At 49.7% G+C, this 17,389-nt stretch overlaps 1 protein-coding gene across 1 annotated transcript in view; it reads left to right on the top strand.

Annotated features, from left to right (window-relative positions):
- The first annotated feature begins 1,834 nt into the window (after positions 1–1,834).
- Positions 1,835–17,389, top strand: part of LOC114217858 (dehydrogenase/reductase SDR family member 2, mitochondrial-like) — a 51,595-nt gene continuing 36,040 nt past the window's right edge. Inside the window, 1 exon segment of the mRNA XM_088025172.1 lies at positions 1,835–1,869. Coding sequence (XP_087881298.1) covers positions 1,835–1,869 — 35 coding nt within the window.

Genomic DNA, 17,389 nt, shown 5'->3' with positions numbered 1-17,389 from the left:
GCTTGGAGATTCCAACAACCTCTTCCCTGGGTTCGATGAGTTTGCTGCAGTGGCTCACAGAACTCAGAAAACCATTTTTCTTACCAGATTACCAGTTCAGGGCGCCTGGGTGGCTCAGTCAGTTAAGCATCTGCCTTCGGCTCGGGTCGTGATCCCAGGGTCCTGGGATCAAGCCCCACGTTGGGCTCCCTGCTCAGCGGGGAGTCTGCTTCTCCCTCTCCCTCTGCCCCTCCCCCCATTTGTGATCTCTCTCTCAAATAAATAAATAAAATTTTTAAAAAAGACACCTTTATCATCCTTATCACTTAGGAAATTAAAAGGGCTTTAGGTACTCTGTGGCAGAAATGGGAACAGTGAGGTCTCCCTAGAGTTGGGACTTGTCTAGGCCACAGGTGCTGGGCTAGGAGGCCACCTGAAGAGGCCTGACAGAGGCTTCTGAGGTGAGGAATCAGAGTACAACAGTAAACCAAGAGCATAAAGCTCAGACTGAAGGCATCGGTCTTGGGGAATAGTTGTGGAAGGTGGGGGGCTTGGGCACCAGGTGTGGGGGGGAGATGTAGACAGAGCAGGACAGGCTTCTATGGCTAAGAAGGCCCAGCCCAAAGAGGTGACTCACTGGAGGCTCCCACAGCTCTTGAATAGCCAAGGCAATCGGCAGAGCCTTGTTATCGTATCTCCAGCCCCATGACCTCGTCCTACACTCTAAGAGGGCAGAGTGTAGGGAAAGACAATGAGGGAAGTGGCCAGGCAAGCAGGGACAGGTCTTTAGGCCTGCAAGGAGGACACCCAGAGTGGACCCCCAAGGGGAGAGAGCAGCTTGAGAGTGGGGCAGGGGCTTGCTGAGCCCGCTCCCTCTCAGGATGAGAGCCCCGGGAGAGGGGTGAGGGCATGGCACTGGGAAGGAAGGCCCTGGTTCTGGACCCAGCACTGGAGGCAGGGAGTCGAGGCCCAAGTAGAAGGGAACTTTGCTTGCAATGGAGCACCGCCCAGAGAGGGGTTTGGTGCGTCAGCAATACATGCTCTGTGTTTGTGGGAGCGTGTGTGTGTCCCTGCTGGAGTGGGACTGACCTCAGAAGGAGGAGGGGCTGGGAGAGAGAGCAGGTGAACATGATGGGGTGTGAAGGGACAGTTTGCACTCGATTTATGGCCTTCACCCCTTCCTCTGTTGAGAAGTGTCCAGCAAAGCCCACCCTGGGCCCAGGGCATGCCCAGATTGGGAGGGGTGCAGGAGGCAGAGAGGAGGACAGGCCCCTGTGCTCTGCCCCTGGGCTCTCCTTGCCTCACGGCCTTCCAAGTGGACAAGGGCTCTGGAATGGCTGGGTGAGAACCAGGGCCAGATTGTTTGAGTCCCCTCCCTCCCCCTGTAGTCCTCAGGTCAAGTTTCCAGCCAGGGGCTGCAGGTCATGGATACCCCAACATAAGTACTTCCTTGGGATAAATAACTTCAGTATTTACTTCGTTCCCAGCAGCCCTTGGGCGGTACTCAAATGCTTTCACCTGGGCTAAGAAGTGAAAAAAGAAACAACTTCCACCATCAAGTTTGGCATATCAGAGGGTTTCTGCTGGCTTGGGGTATTTGTGTGCTTGAGGGACTGGGGAGGCGGGAGAGCAGGAAATGGAGCCGGGTTAGTAGGGGAAAGGAGTGAGTGGGACCACTTAGCTTCTAGTTCCCCCAGCTGTGGGACGGAAATCCTCAGAATCATTAGCCTCTGGGGCTGGGGACTTGGAATATCTGACTCTCCACCTGGGAGCACGTTGTCTCTATTTATACATTTCAAGTTAAGCCCTTCATCTCTGATTCCTAAAGAAAGATCTGGAAAACAGTACCAGGACAATGCAGAATTCTAGCGTGTATGGGAACAGCCACAGGTAAGGATTATGACACACCGAGTTGCTGGCAATCCAGCCTGAGGATTCTCTGTGTTACGATGAGTCCTGAGGGCACCCAACCTTGTTTGGATGTTGTGGCCCCATGGGAATGAGAAGTGGCACAAGCTGCAGTCCCTGGCTCAGCTTTTTCTTATTTATTTTCTAGACCACTCTGGCAGTGGGTCCCTCGTCCCGCTGAACCTCCCTGGCTGTGTCTGTTCAGGCCTCACTGTGGGGGCTGGACTCACGGGTGGGAGGGCAGCTTGAGGGTCCTGGGGCTGTGCTGGAGAAGAAGGGGTCGTCCCAGAGTGGCTGGAGGCAGTGTCGTGGGCTGGAGGTTCTGTGGAGGCTGGGATCTGTGGGGGTGAGGTGAGCACCAATATGGCTGAATGCCCAGGGCTATGCTTGGCACATCTGACTCTACCATGAAGATCTCGCACCAGATTTTACCAAGATGAACTGCCTTCCATCTAAAGCAAATGGTTCCCTTGGCAATTGAACAGCAGGGGAAACATTAGCTGAGTACCAGGATAAATGAAAGACTGGGAATCAGATGGAAATGGAGGAAAAGAGTGATCAGGAGATGACAGCCACAGGTGCCCTTGGGCTTCCTCACCTGCGGGGCTGGGACACTGTGTGGGGGGACTGAAGTTGCCAGTCTGGGCTCTTGTGTGCCTTGGGTGGCTGGATTCAAGTTTAGAGTTTCTGTCCCTTTAGCTCTTGAAGGCCAAAAGATGCTGTCCTCCATTCAGGGAGGGTCCTCATGAATCCCAGTGGGTAAAATGACTTCCTTTGCTGATCATTTTTTTTTAAATAACATGTTTAGAAAAAAAATTTTTTTTTTAAGATTTCACTTATTTGACAGAGAGAGAGAGAGCACAAGTACAAGGCGGGGGAGTGCCAGGCAGAAGGAGAGAGAGAAGCAGGCTCCCCGCTGACCAAGGAGCCCGATGTGGGACTTGATCCCAGGACCCTGGGATCATCATGACCTGAGCCGAAGGCAGACACTTAACTGACTGAGCCACCCAGGCATTCCCTTTTGCTGATCATTTTAAACGAGGACCTTTGACGTTTCCTAATTGCTGCCTGCTCCAGAGAAGGTAATTTGTGTAGATACATGCAGCTTGTGTAGATATGTATAGGAAGGTAATGTTGAGCTTTGAATCCAAGTCTGTCAGCCACTTGCCACGACAAAGTGATGGCCAGGGCTCTGTCAGCCTGATTCTGGCATGTCTGTCTTACTTTGGTTTCTCTTGTAAGTAGAGCCTAAGACAAGAGCTTTCAGACAGGAGATCTGAGGGAGCAGGAGGGAGGGGGTGAGCAGGAAAGGAAGGGTTGGGTAGGGAGGGTGCCACTGCATGCCACAGCTCCCTGAAGCTCCCAAGGAGAGCACAGAGCGTCTCTCAGGCATGCGTGTCCCCCCTAAAGATGGCAGGTGGAGCATTTATCCATGCCCTCTCATCTCTCAGCCACCAGTGGCTGCCCCTGGGGATTATTAACTGCTCCACACTTCCAGTCAAAGAGGAAGAAGCCATCCAAAGTGCAGTGAGTCAGACCCATCAGAAATGACCCCCTCCCAACCACATCAGAAGTCCGTCAGATGACGGCAAGAGGGTGTGAGTCAGGGCACCCAAAGTGTCCCATACGAGGTCTCTAGGACCATCCAAGGTCTCACATTTGCTTAAGGGACAAAACTCTCAAACCATTGCTCCTGTGAGGCCCCAGAGAGAAACACAATCTCTCCTCTTCCCCAAATAACAATTAATCCACTTGTCCCAAGGGACGGCCTTCAGAAATTTTCACTGGAGGCTTTCAAGCTGCCGTATCTCAAATCTCCAGTTCCTGGTTTGAGTGGTTCGTGTGGCTGTCCCACAGCATTTCCTAAAGATCGAAGAGATAGGAAGGCAGGAAGGGAAGGTCAGAGAGGAAACTCGTAATAAACTAATCACGCACCAAACGAGCTGTGGCATCTCAACAACTTAATGTTCTACTTGTTAAAAAATGAAAATTTAAACTGCAACCCTCAATGCCATTAAATTTACATATTAACTTTAAAACTCCCCTTACTTCTCCATAAAAATCAGGACGGTTTTAGAATGTGAGGTCCTGGGAGGGAAGGAATCCAGGGCCTCTTTTTGTCCCATTTCTCGTGACCCAGCTTCTGGAGACAATTGACAAAAGATGCTGGTGGTAAGGATGGGTCCTTGGTGACCTGAAGCACCGCAGGTGTGGGAATGAGATGTGGGGCTTTGGAGTTTATTGAATGGACACCTCAGCAGCCAGCCCAACTGGGACACCAGGCATTTGGAGGTCTTGAATGTCCTGGGTCAGATTTTACCAAGAAGATGACTATCTTTCATCCAAAGCAAATGGCCCCCTTGGCCAATTTAAACAGCTTACAGACAACACCGTTAGCCCACATCTGGAGAATTTCTTTCAATGGGCAGAAGGAGGGAGTATGGGATGCCAAGCGAAAGAAACCATCACCCCCACCACCTAACTTTGAAACAGACCCCAGCAGCCCACGTCAGATGGAGCCATTTCCAGAATTCTCTTCTACCTCCTTTCTTCTTTTCACTGTCCTCCTGAAGTTTATCAGCTAATTCCATGTCAAATCTTTCAGGGAGGCTCAGTGCCCCTCCTGTCTTGCTTCATTTGCTGGGGGTTAAGAACTGATGCAGGTGTGGGGAGGTGTAGCCCTCCGAGTGTCCATAAGATCTAAACCCACTTGCTTGTCATGGAGGCTGATTCTCTAGCCAGATCTGCTGGCTTGTCTCCAGTGCACCTGGTCTCTTGCCTTTACCAGAAGAGGTTGAAATCAGCTCATCACCTGCCTTGGGAGCAGTTATGCCTCAGAATCAAGGAAAAGATCATATGGAAGATCTGGTTTACTCCCACCTTCTCTCTCTCCTGCCGTTTTACAGATGAGGCAACTGAAGGCCATGGAGGGGAAGGGGCTTGATCATGAGGTGGGCTGGTAGGAGAAGTGGTCCAGAAACTAGGTCCCCTGACCCTCAGTCTGAGCTTGTCATGAGAAAGTCCTGTGCCAGGTTCACTTGGCCCATTACCTGCCACACTGATGATCCCCTAAGAAGTTCTCTTTTCCAGGGCAGGAGCTTCTGGATCTGAACAGGGCGTGCTGTGGACTGAAAGTCTATGTACCCCCAAATTCATATTTTGAAACCTGAATCCCCAATTGGATGGCCTTTGGAGATGGGACCTTTGTAATTTGGGTTTGATGAGGACACGAGAGTGGGGCCTTCATGATGGAATGAGTGCTCTTAGAAAAGCGACATGACATCTCTCTCTCTCCACCATGTGAGGATACAGTGAGAAAAATGGCCATCCGTGCAGACCAGGAAAAATACTCTCACCACAACCTGACTAGGCTGGCTCCCTGATCTCAGATTCTGAGCCTCCAAAACTGTGAGAAATACAGTTTGGTTTGAATGGTTCATGTGACTGTCCCACAGGGTTCCCAAAAGATTGAAGAGATAGGAAGACAGGAAAGGAAGATGAGAGAGGAAACTCTTAAACTAATCACGCACCAACAGAGCTGCTGCCTCTCAACAACTGAATGTCCTACTTGTTAAAAAGTACCCAGTCTATGTTACTTTGTTATAGCAGCCCAAGCTGACCACATCTGTGGAGCTGACACCAACCTCTGCCCACGCGACCTCACTATCGTGGTGATGAGTCAGAGAGCCTGACCATCTATGCCAACCCCCAGTGGCCCCATCGTCAGGGACCTGCCCCAGCTCAGGGGTTAGAATATATTGTATTAAAGCTTTCTGGTATCTCACAAAAAGCTGCTGAAGCGATCATTACTTAGTGTTGAATCCATATTTAAAAAAAAAATTAGCTCAGTTTCTATACTACTCAGGCAGTAGAGTAAAAACAACTAATTGAATTGATATCTGTACCTTTAGTTTGAAAAGTGCCGAGAAAGAGAGGAGCAGCCCCTGGCCACCTGGAGCTGTCTTGGCACGGTCAGCTGGCTCTTGGTGCTGACGGCCTGGCCTCCCAGCTAGGCCAGAGTGTTCTATTAAACATATACAATTCTGCGAGATACAGACATCCGACAAGCCCACTCTGTTCCCTTGATGGATAAAGACAAAAACAAGATCACTCTGTAATCATGTCTGAACACGGACAAATGACTGTCCAAACCACAAAAATCTGAACATCCATCCTCCATCCGGAATAATGAGTGCCAGGGGCTGCTTTGTCAATAGCCCCTGTAACTTTGCTCTTTTCTTCTCTCCTTCTACATACTTAAGATTAAGATCCCAATTGTCGGATTACACCAGTATCCAATCCAGAGCAAAGCCTTGCCTCTGTGAATGCTCCTCAACATCACCTGACACAAGCCCAATATGATAAGTCCTTTCTAATATTCTGTTCCTGAAACACTCCATACTTGCCCATGGGGTATGTTCTCCCTCATTTGCTAAGAGTCAGTAAACCCCATTTTGTTTGACTACAGTGTGTTCCTGGTAGCCTTTCGCTGGAAGGTTTTGGCAGTCTGTACATTTATTTTTTCAAGTATTTTAAATGAACGTGGTAAAAAATCGAGGTACTTCAAAAGGGTGAATAGTGAAAGGTAAGTCTCTTTTTCTACCCTTGAACCCTGGAATCCACTTCCCTTCCTCCCGGGCCATCACAGTTCCCAAAGACAGTCTGTGCACGTACAAGCAGGTACGTATATTTACCAATTTTGGTGCTAGTTGCATTTATCATTTGTCCTTCCTTTTATCCACCTGTCCACCCAATATTTATTGTACCTGGAACTCCAGGGCGATGCTACGGAACTTTCTCAGTGAAATGATAAAGGTGACTCAGGATACCGGGCGGACCATTTTTCAGTAAGTCAAAACAGGGGAAGAAAGAGCCCCATGGCTGGTGGCCTTTTAAGGAGCGGTCCCAACTTTATTGACAGAGAGGTTTATTGGTTGCTTTAGATTCTCCCTTCACTTCCAGGATGGATGGGGATACCACCTTTGATGCAGAAGCTGTAGCTTTTACAGTGATGAGGGGATGGACTGAGGGGTAGAGAGTAGGTCCTTTGGTAGAGATGGCTTTCCATCAGCTTCAGGATGAGGGCCAATTCCTTTGTGTGGGGTACAACTCCTTGGATGCTGACCTGTCTCCTTTGTCCCTCTGTTCTTTAAACCACCACTTGCCCTCGGGAGCTTTACTCTTGCTGGTGGAAGGGCTCCCCGTCCCGCCCGCAGGCTGCGCCCTCTCTTGTTTATGGTCTGTGCACACACCTGCCTTTGCCAGAAGCTGGCCTCCAGGGCAGCTGCTCCCATGGCACTTGCCGCAGGGCGTGCGCATTGTCGTCACAGTGTTCTGTTTTCTCCTTCCAGAGATGGTCTTGCATCTCGGAAGCCCCAGCCTCTAGCAGGAAGCTCGGCATCCAGAAACTTCTCAACGAAGGTTTGCTGAATAACTGAATGAATGGTGAATGAAGGAAGTCCTCTTCTGGAGGCTCAGTCTGGTGTGTCTAGCCCTTCCTGCTTCTGGGAACCCCTTCTTAGACCCCAAGTTCCTGGAAATGGCAGAGGCAAACCGTACAAGGAAATGGTTCCTTCTAGAAATAGCGAGATTTGCCCCCAGGGCTACTCTGGAGCTGCAGCCGTCTCTGCCTCGTGAACTCCAGAAAGGTTTGTGAAGGGAAAACTCTTGGCAGAGTTTTCTAGGCCCAGAACTCAGGCTGCTTCCTTGGGATTCATCTCCCAAGTGACTGCCAGTGCCACCTGATCAGGGTCCTGTCAGAGAGAGGGGGTGGGGGAGGCACAGACCCCCGGGGCCTTAGTGCAACAGAAGCCACCCCACTGTCCCCAGTTACAGGAAGAGTAGCAGATGCCGCTGACTGAGCCTTTATTCCTGCTCAAGCACGGTGCTAAGTGCTTCTCAGGAACTCTCTCTTCTAAAGATAGTAACAGCTCAAAAATTAAAAAAATTAAAAAATAAAGATGTTATGGAACCTGGACCTCACCTGCCAAGTCTCCTCAAGTCCGGTGGGAACAGTGGAGCGGGGCCAGCCAAAAATTAGGCAGGGCGCGCCTTCTCCATTTCGATCCCTCGTTCTGTCGTCACCGCCCCGCCGTTGCCCCAAACCGGGGGCAACAATGGGCCAGTGCAGTTGGGTTTCCCGGTCAGGGAGCTTGGGCTGCTGGCAAGGAAGCAGTGACATTGGGCGGGGAAGGTAAAGTCCCCTGTGGTGACAGCACACCTCGCTTTGGGGTAGCAGAATTTTATGAGAAATCACATTCCTTGGCTTTAGCAATAGAAGTTAAAACAAAACAAACCCTTTATTGTCCGAGGGAGTCAGCAAGTGCAAAGAAATGCTTGGGAGGAAAGAAGATCCACATGGCTTCTCTCTTTTCCTTTCTAAGAGTCAAGTCCAAACCCTACTCTTGTGGCACTTGTCCTTTGAATTGGTGCCTGAAATTCCACTTAGGAGCTCATTCCTTACAATTCAACTTCTGATCTCCCTGAGAGAATATACTTTCATCCGTTATTACTCACATTCAAGTGTGAATGGGTTTCTAAATCCCTGAGTGAAAGCAAGTATTGATGGGGAGGGGTGGGCAGAGAAGGAGTCACTGGGTGCCTGAGGGAGGTGGGGAAGTGGTTCCTGCCTGGGAGGCAGAGGTAGCCAAGGCCATCTCTCCTAACCCAGCCTCGCCTGATGCCAGGCGCGCGGGTGCGGGTTGAGAAAGGGACTAGGAGTTTCAAAGAACCCTAGGGCCCTCCCTGCTGTCCAGTGAGCTTGAACTATGTGGAAGCTGAGATGCATGTTGTGAAGAGCAGGAGAGAAAGACACACACGCAGGGCAGAAATGTCTCCCCAAGACTGTAGTGGCCCAGTAGAGACGTGTTGGGTCATTATGGAAGGTGGTGTGATACCGCACGAGGATCTTGGGGCGAGGGAGATAACGTTTTCATCTGTATCAGCTCACAGCTTAGCAAGCAGGAGTGGGCCCAGGGTCCCGTCAGACAGGAGAGAGACTTCGAGGAGGAGCAGGGTGGGCAGGGACGCTGGCCAAGCAGCACGACCAGGTCAGGGGCTCCCCTTCTCAACCATGCTCTCCTCTCCTGATCCCTGGCTCTGGAGTCGGCATCCTCCATGGCTGGAGGGTACACAGAAATGGTGGCCCCACTGTTAGAAAGCTGGGCTTCCCAAGGCTGCTGAAATGGCTAAGGAACACTGTCTCCGGGAGGGGCATCTCTCCTGACCTCCCAGGAAGAGCTAACTTCCCAGGAGGGCTCCTGAGAGTTCATTTCCAAGGCCAACGTCTTTCCTCCCCAGATTCTTTTTATTGCCATGGAGACAGTCATCTGCTCTGTCCAGTGAGGAGTCTGAGCCACAGACACCATGACAACCTACGGGGGTTGGAAGCACAGCTCCAAAGCACCTCACAGACCAGAGCAAGGACAGAGGTCCAGGGACATTATTATTGTCACGGGCTCAGCTGATGAAAGGGGGATGGCTTGATTTTTGACCGCCTTCCCCTCAGTGAGCAGTGAGGGAGGGATGGGCATGATGGGTGGGCTGGGGGGCTGACAGGATTGAGGTCTCGGGCTGCCAAAGACAGTCAGCTTCATCTCTTTCTTTCTTTCTTTCTTTCCTTCTTTCTTTCTTTCTTTCTTTCGTTCTTTCTTTCTTTCTTTCTTTCTTTCTTTCTTTCTTTCTTTCTTTCTTTCTTTCTTCCTTCCTTCCTTCCTTCCTTCCTTCCTTCCTTCCTTCCTTCCTTCCTTCCTTCTTTCTTTTCTTTCTTTCTTTCTTTCTTTCTTTCTTTCTTTCTTTCTTTCTTTCTTTCTTTCTGTCTTTCTTTCTGTCTTTCTTTCTTTCTTTCTTTCTTTCTTTCTTTCTTTCTTTCTTTCTTTCTTTTTAAAGATTTTATTTATTTGACAGAGAGAGACACAGCGAGAGAGGGAACACAAGCAGGGGGAGTGGGAGAGGGAGAAGCAGGCTTCCCGCGGAGCAGGGAGCCCGGTGTGGGGCTCGATCCCAGGACTCTGGGATCATGACCTGAGCTGAAGGCAGACGCTTAACGACTGAGCACCCAGGCGCCCCGGCTTCATTCTTTTTCTGATTGCATATTTTGCTTGTCCCGACCAGGCCAGCAGACATGACAAAGCCCAAGCCGGGCACAACTGTCTAGCCCTAGAGTGGCGAGTGGGGCTGGGGAGGACAAAGTAGCACATTCTGAGGAGATGACCCACACCTAGAGCAGCGCTTTGTTTGCAGAAATCACGCCACCCCTCCCAGGATGGCGGAGGCAAAGGACTTGCTGACAAGTTGAGGTGAACCAAATCCTGGTTCCCGGGTTGGAACATCCTGGCTTATCCAGTGGGTGAGGTTTGTTTGTGGAATGAGCCCCCCACCCCCACCCCACCCCACCCTCCGTCTCCAGTGTTTGCCCGACTCCTGCTGGAGCCTGCCTGTCACAGGCAGATCCAGTGACCTTGGTGTTCAGGCCATGGCTGGTTACTTTGCAGAGCTGGGTCAGGAGGCTTGCCCATCTCTCCTTCCTTCCTCCCCGGCTTTCTCTCCATTCCGTCAATCCCCCAGCCCTGGGCTCCCTGACTCTCAGGCCAGTGCTCTCACTCCCACTATTACATGGTTGGGTTATTCAGAGAAGCAGCTTCTATCTCTAGGCAGCCCTCACCCTGGAGGATGGGGAGGAACAGAGTGGTACTGAGATCTGCCTGGTCTTGGAGGGGTTTAGGGAAGTCACAGACATGACCTTTGGCCTGATCATCCTGCTGGGGGTGATCCTCGTGAAGGCCACAGCTTAGGGCACAGCAGGTGATCTGTAAGAGCATCCCCTAGGGCTCATCAGATGACCAAATTTTGATAATAGATATAAGTTACATGACTTCAATTCTGGAGGGTCAACCTTTCCGTAACTGTTTTCTCATGTATAAAATGGGGGTAAATTTGCAGAGCTGTTAGGAGAATCAGATGAATTAACACCTGGGCCTGGTTTGTGGTCGATTTTAGCTGTTATTATGATGTCTTAGTACCAAGTCCTCATACAGAGCTCTTACTGTTCAGTTATTCCCTGTAGACCACCCCCCTCCCCAGCCCTGCCCAGCAGGGCGTCTGCTTGTTCCTGGCTGGGGAGCAGCCTCTGCCCCTCAGCTGTCATGTACACTGACTATCTGGGGAGGGGCAATCCCACCGCAGAGCTATTCATCCTCATCTCCCTGGGACCCCCAGCTGGTAGGGTTTGCCCTTCAACCCATCTGGATAAGAGAGCATCTTGCTCAGACATCTTCAGGTTGATGAGGTTCCCAGCTCACCTTTCTCTCTTGTGGGACCCCCTATCTTCCACCCGTCAGGCACAGGCGCAAGCTTCCAACTGCCTACCATAGGCCGTTCATGCTCTCACCTTAAGGTCAGTTCTGCATCCAGAGCTCTAGTCTGACCCCTGCTGGCCTTACCTTCTCAGACATTACCTCACTGAACAGGAGAACATGCTTCCATTCCCGCCAGCCCTAGGCCAACCCAATTAGCCTGCATCCACCAACAGCAGTTCGTCCGAACTAGCCCTCAGGGAATGCCTCGCACACATCACCCAGAATGTGTCTTCGGAAGCTCCTCCATCCTGGGTCATCACCATTTGGTGCAGCCCATCACCATATTCATGGGGTGTCTTTCTCCCCTCCCCAGGCCAAAACGAGCTCTTGGGAAGTTTTGCAAACTCATTCATTCTGATGCGTAAGTGACTTTTAGGACTTAGACACTGAGGGTTAAAAGACTTCCAGGTAGCCAACCCTCGTGCTGCGAGCTAAATGCGTGCTACAGTGGATGCAGTTGGTTGTCACCATCACCACCATCACTGGTAACATTTACAAGCACTTACTATGTGCCGGGTGAGATAATCGGCCACTGGAGAGTAGTGGTCAACATCTTTACTGAATCCCTACCTCATTTGTTATGCCAAAATTCCAGAATTTTCAAGGATTGCATGGAATGTAATATAACTTATGCTGAGATTTGTGAGCAGGTGTACATTTTATAGCCCCACATATAATAGCAAAAGACAGGAAACCACCTAAATGCCCACCAACAGGGGATGAGTAAATAAGGTAGAGTATATCCGTTTATGGGATATTCTGGATGTGTGAAGAAGAATGGGCTTCGGTCTGTAACTACTGATAATGGAACAATCTCCAAGAAATAAGTTAAAGAGGGAAAAAAGCAAGGTGTAGAACAGCATTCAGAGTTTGCTATGACGTGTGTGGTGAAAGCAAATCTATAGAAAGGCTTACGCACGTGACCTTGAGTAGGTTACTTCCCCTCTTCCAGTCTCCTCCTCTGTAGGATGGGGAGTAATGGCACCCAACTGCCCCTCTTGGGCTGTGGTGAGGATTGAGGGGGATAGTGCCTGTGAAGTTCTCAGCACAGGTGCCTAGCACAAAGCAAACCATCAGTCGTGAGGTGCCGTACATATTCACCTCTATTTATCACGGCAGGTCCAGTATATTCAACTAAACTATGCACTGTGCATCAGGCCTCTAGCAAAGTCTCGACATACAAGAGCAGTGGGAGAGTCAGACGGTGGACAGCCCACCATAACAATCCGGGAACGAAGTGCTATAGGACTTCAGAGGAATGCACGTCTCACTTTGCCAGAGGGATATAGGGAAGGGGTCCTGGAAGTGTTCAGTAAAGAGGTAACATGTGAGATCTGATTTCACAGGGTGAGTAGGAGCAGCTCCAGCAGAGAGAAATCACAGGAGGGGCTCGGGGACCTCCGTTCCTGCCACTGGAGTGCAGAATGTGTGGAGCGAGGGAGGCAGAACCCTCAGGGTCAGGGCCAGAGGCAAAGGGCATCAGTTCCTCACCACAGCAGTGCCTTGCTCCCCTTTTCCCTGTGGCCACCTCCTCGAGACCCTAACCTGTTTCATGTCACTGCAGCTGAGTCCCGGGCAAAAGTACCAGAGGCCATTATGCAAACGGGCTGCATTGACTTCTTTTCTAGCCACAGCCCCCATGCCCCATTCGCTTGGGGAAGCAGCCAGGGACCTGTGTCCTTGAGGGCAGGAGGGTTTCTTTCCCACGTGCTTCTAATACAGCAGCCAGTTACCCCGAGACATCTTTCTCCCCTGACAGATTCACACAGGGGATTTGTATGGCTGTTCTATTTTCTCTGTCAGTTAGGTATCTGTCCATAAAATCTAGATATGTCTCTCCCTCTCTGTTTAAGAAAGGAAGGATCACGCTTCTGGAAGGAGGAAGAGCTGCAACAAGCCATTGGGCTCTGGTGGTCACCCTACAACCAGCTGAGACCCGACAGATAGTGTCTTGTCATCTGATGGATGAGCCACGCCTTCGGAAGACAGCCGAGTGTGAGGCGCCCCCCCCCCCCCCCGTCTCCTGGGCAACCAAGCCTCCGGATGACCCCGCCAACAATAATGCGATGGAAATGAAGAGCACTGCAGTATAATGAGCACGATAAAAATAGAGACACTGGTAAGTAATGGGCCGGCCGTGGTTGAGGAGCAGGAGGAGGAAGGCAGGGCCCTCCTGTCTGGTCCCCCAGCCAGGCTCTGCTGTGTTGCGGAGACAAGACCAGGCACAGGCGAGTTGGAGCTCCGTAGTGGCAAGGATGTCAGGGAGGGATTAAAAAGTGGGCCTAGGGCCGATGTTGAAGAGGTTACTGCCTATGTCAAGCAGAGAAAGACAATTATCATATGGTTTCACTTATTTGTGGACCATAAGGAAGAGCATGGAGGACATTAGGAGAAGGAAGGGAAAATGAAGGGGAGGAATCGGAGGGAGAGATGAACCATGAGAGACTATAGACTCTGAGAAACAAACTGAGGGTTCTAGAGGGGAGGGGGTGGAGGGGTGGGTTAGCCCGGTGATGGGTATTAAGGAGGGCACGTTCTGCATGGAGCACTGGGTGTTATGCACAAACAATGAATCATGGAACACTACATCAAGAACTAATGATGTCATGTATGGTGACTAACATAACACACACACACACACACACACAAAGTGGGCCTAGGTACAAAGCCCGAGCAGACTCTGGCCTGGCCGCTGTTGGGGAAGGATGATGTGGGGCCCCACAGACACTGATGGCCGAAGAGAGGTTGCTGCTATCAGCTCGAACCCCGCGCCAGGCTGTGAGTAGCAGCAAATGGTCTAAGAGTTAACTAACATGCCAGATTTTTTTTTTTTTTCAAAATACTGTACCTCTCGTCTGTAGTGTGCAGTGGAAGAAGCCTGTTCATTATTCCTTTGTTTCTTCTTTTCTTTGTTCCGTTGGTGGCTTGGAGTACCTGCCAGGAAAGACAGTCGCACCCGGGGAAGGAGGGATCCACGTGCTGCGGGGACAGCTGTCTCTGAAGCCTTCTGGTACCAAGTCCCTCTGCAGTCTTTACTTCTTATTGTTTCCGAAAAAAAATTCAATTAAAATTATTTTTTGAATAAGTAATACCTGCATAGAGTACAATATTCAAAAGGAGCAAAGAAAAGTTTGCAGTGAAACTGAATACTCCTTCGTCCTGCCCTCCACCCCCAGCCACCGTTTCTTTCCTAGAAGCAAACACTGCTAGCGGTTTCTCGTGCGGCTTTCTAGAGACGCTAAGCACGCGCAAGTACATGTGTCCCCCTCCTCAACACAAACACTTCTTTTTCTTTTTTCTTTTTTTTGTTTTTACCTAAGTGCTCACATCCCCTATCAGCCAGAGCCCTGACAGAAAATAGAGGGCCCCCATAAAGTGAGTCATTTGAGTGGAGAACAATGAATGGACGGTTTACAGAAGTGTGGACAGGACACAGGAGAAGCACAAGGAAGAGTGTGATGCCCGGGGCCAGCCACAGTGCAGGGAGATGGCACAGCGACTCCCGCGAGCCACACAGCCATCGGAGCGTCCCACAGAGGAGGCCGGGGGCACAAATACCCGCTCCGCCTCTCCTCCCTCCCTCCCTTCCTCCCTCCCTCTGTCCTCTTGCTGCAATACTGAGAACCCAGCCAGAGCCACAGGACAAGACAGTCTGTTGATGTCATTTAGAGAGGTGACCCCCGGGGCAGGAGAGGTGGAGTGAGGGAGGAGGGCAAGCAGCGGCATGACCCCTACGCATGCACTCAGCACCTGGATCCACGTTTCACTGTTTCCCACTGTACAGTCTGCCTCTACCTTTAGCCTCAGTCTCCTGCTGACCTAGAGTACTTGGTAGGATTCTTGTGTGGATACTATAGCACATAAATAGCATACATGATATATTATACATGTATAGCATATAGATGAATACACACTACATGGATATGCTCGTATATGTATAAAATGGATGAACTTTTTATTTTAATTTTATTTTTTATTTTAAAAATACTTATTTACTTATTTGAGAGAGAGAGTGTGTACACATGAGGGGGGGGGAGGGGTAGGAGGAGAGGGAGAGAAACAGACTTCCTGCTGAGCACGGAGCCCCTCTCCGTGGGGCTTGATCTCAAGACCCGGAGATCATGACCTGAGCCGAAATCAAAAGCCAGACACTTAACCAACTGAGCCATCCAGGCGCCCCACACTGATGGACTTGTAGGATTGTTTCCCATCTTCTGCTATTCCAAACAATGCTGCAAAGCATATCCTTTTACTTAGTCATTTTACATGGCAAGGATATGTACAGAATAAATTTCTGGGGAAGAGACTGCTGGATCAAAGAGTGTATGCTTTTAAAATTTTGATAGACACTGCCACATGCCCCTGCATCGAGCTGGCACAAGTGTACACGTGCCTCAGCAATGGATAAGATTTCTGTGCAGTGTTTACACAATCGGGGTTACAAAGATGTGAGTACACTTCTTAGAGCACCTCCCTAGCGGTGTCTGTCACCTTCACAAAATATAAATCCCTCTTTTTTGGGGGGTGTAAATTATGAAAATACACATTTCCCCCTTGTTTTCTGTCCTTTCAGAATTATTCAGCAGGGATAAAATTTCTACACTCTTGAATGGAGTTCTACTCATTCTTTGGGAATAGTCCTGTGTCACTTTAAGTTACAAATAACAGCCTCAACCTAAAAATTAAAAGTTTCCAGTTTATCTTCCTAGACATGAACAAATCAACTGTATTAAAAAAAAAAAAAAAGACATCTTGGACTCAGTTAAGGAAACCATATATGTATTGGGCATCAGGGGACTCCAAAAAAACCACCATTAATCCCACTATGTGTGATGGTGTTGCTGGACCATACAAGAAAATGTTCCTGCTCTCTAAAAAGACAGTGTGGAATCCTCAGAAGTGTGAAATGCCAGATGTCTGCAATTTACTCCAAAACACCTTAGGAGAAAAAAAAAAAAGGTGGAGCAAATATACAGACATTAACAATCATTAAATCTAGATGATAGACAATTTCCCATGTGCTCAGAAACTTTCATAAGAAAAAATCTTAACGAGGACTCCAACCAAGATAATAATCAGCATTTCACCCTTTATCCAAAGGTAAGACTTCTTCCCTCTCCTCCCCTGGCTTCTGTTCCCCTAGCTGCTAACCCGCCTCAGCTCAGTCCTGTTCCGGTGGCCCACAACACGCCGACAATCCGAGCCTCAGGCCACGTGGTCCTCTTGGGGGAAGGCATAAAATGGCTCCAGCCCGGCTTTCCCTCTGCTGAGTGGCAAACACTTGTTCCATGGAAAATCCTCAACTCTCCAACAAACCCTGGAAATGTAGACTCCCTGTCCTGTCCCACAGGCAGCTTCAGCCTCCTCAGGCCCGAGTTAAGCAAGCATGAAAGACCCACCTCCTCCCCCAAACTGCAGAGAACACACACCAAGCTCGCCAGGTGCCATGGAAGCCCCCTCTCAATATTTGTGGTTTATGTCGGTAAGCAGCTTCCTGTCCTCTCCTCCCTGGAGATGGGGGAGTGAGAAAGTATCAGCAGTCTCCAAAGAAATCTTATAAACCCTCTCAATATATGTCTTGGATAAGACAGTTTCCCCCACCATGATATTGAACACATCTTAGTATCATTAAACTTTTACTTTCCATCATATGCATTTAGAGTTTCGTCCATATTTACATAGTCAGGTTTATGACATTCAACTCCATTTGTTTGTAATTGTGCTAGAGAATGTTATTTTATTATCTGTTGTTATGGTGGCTTAAAACATTTCTTTTCTCAAACAGCTTCTGAGAGTCAGGAATTTAGGACTGGCTTATTTGGGGGGTTCTGGCTCAGGATCTCCCGTGAGGTTGCAATCAAGATGTTGGCCAGGACTGCCAACATCTGAAGGTTTGACTGGGGCTGGGGGCTCCACTTCTGGGAGGGCTCACTTACCTGGCTGAGCCTCAGTTTTTCTCAGGTTGTTATCTAGAGACCTCCATTTCTCACCAAGTTGTCTTCTCCATAGGGCTGTTCAAAATACAGCCGCCGGCTTTCCCCTGAGCAAGTGATCTGAGGGAGCAAGAAAGAAGCCATGATATCTCTTATGACCTAGCTTCAGAAGTGACATGCCATGCCCCTGCCATATGGTGTCGGTCACATGGA

Source organism: Eumetopias jubatus, unplaced genomic scaffold (assembly GCF_037043125.1).
Source record: "Eumetopias jubatus isolate StellerSeaLion01/CBP00866 unplaced genomic scaffold, mEumJub1_p1.0 scaffold_7, whole genome shotgun sequence".
NCBI lineage: Eukaryota > Metazoa > Chordata > Mammalia > Carnivora > Otariidae > Eumetopias > Eumetopias jubatus.
Note: the sequence above shows the minus strand (reverse complement) of the source record. Positions and strands in the feature narration are given on the sequence as shown.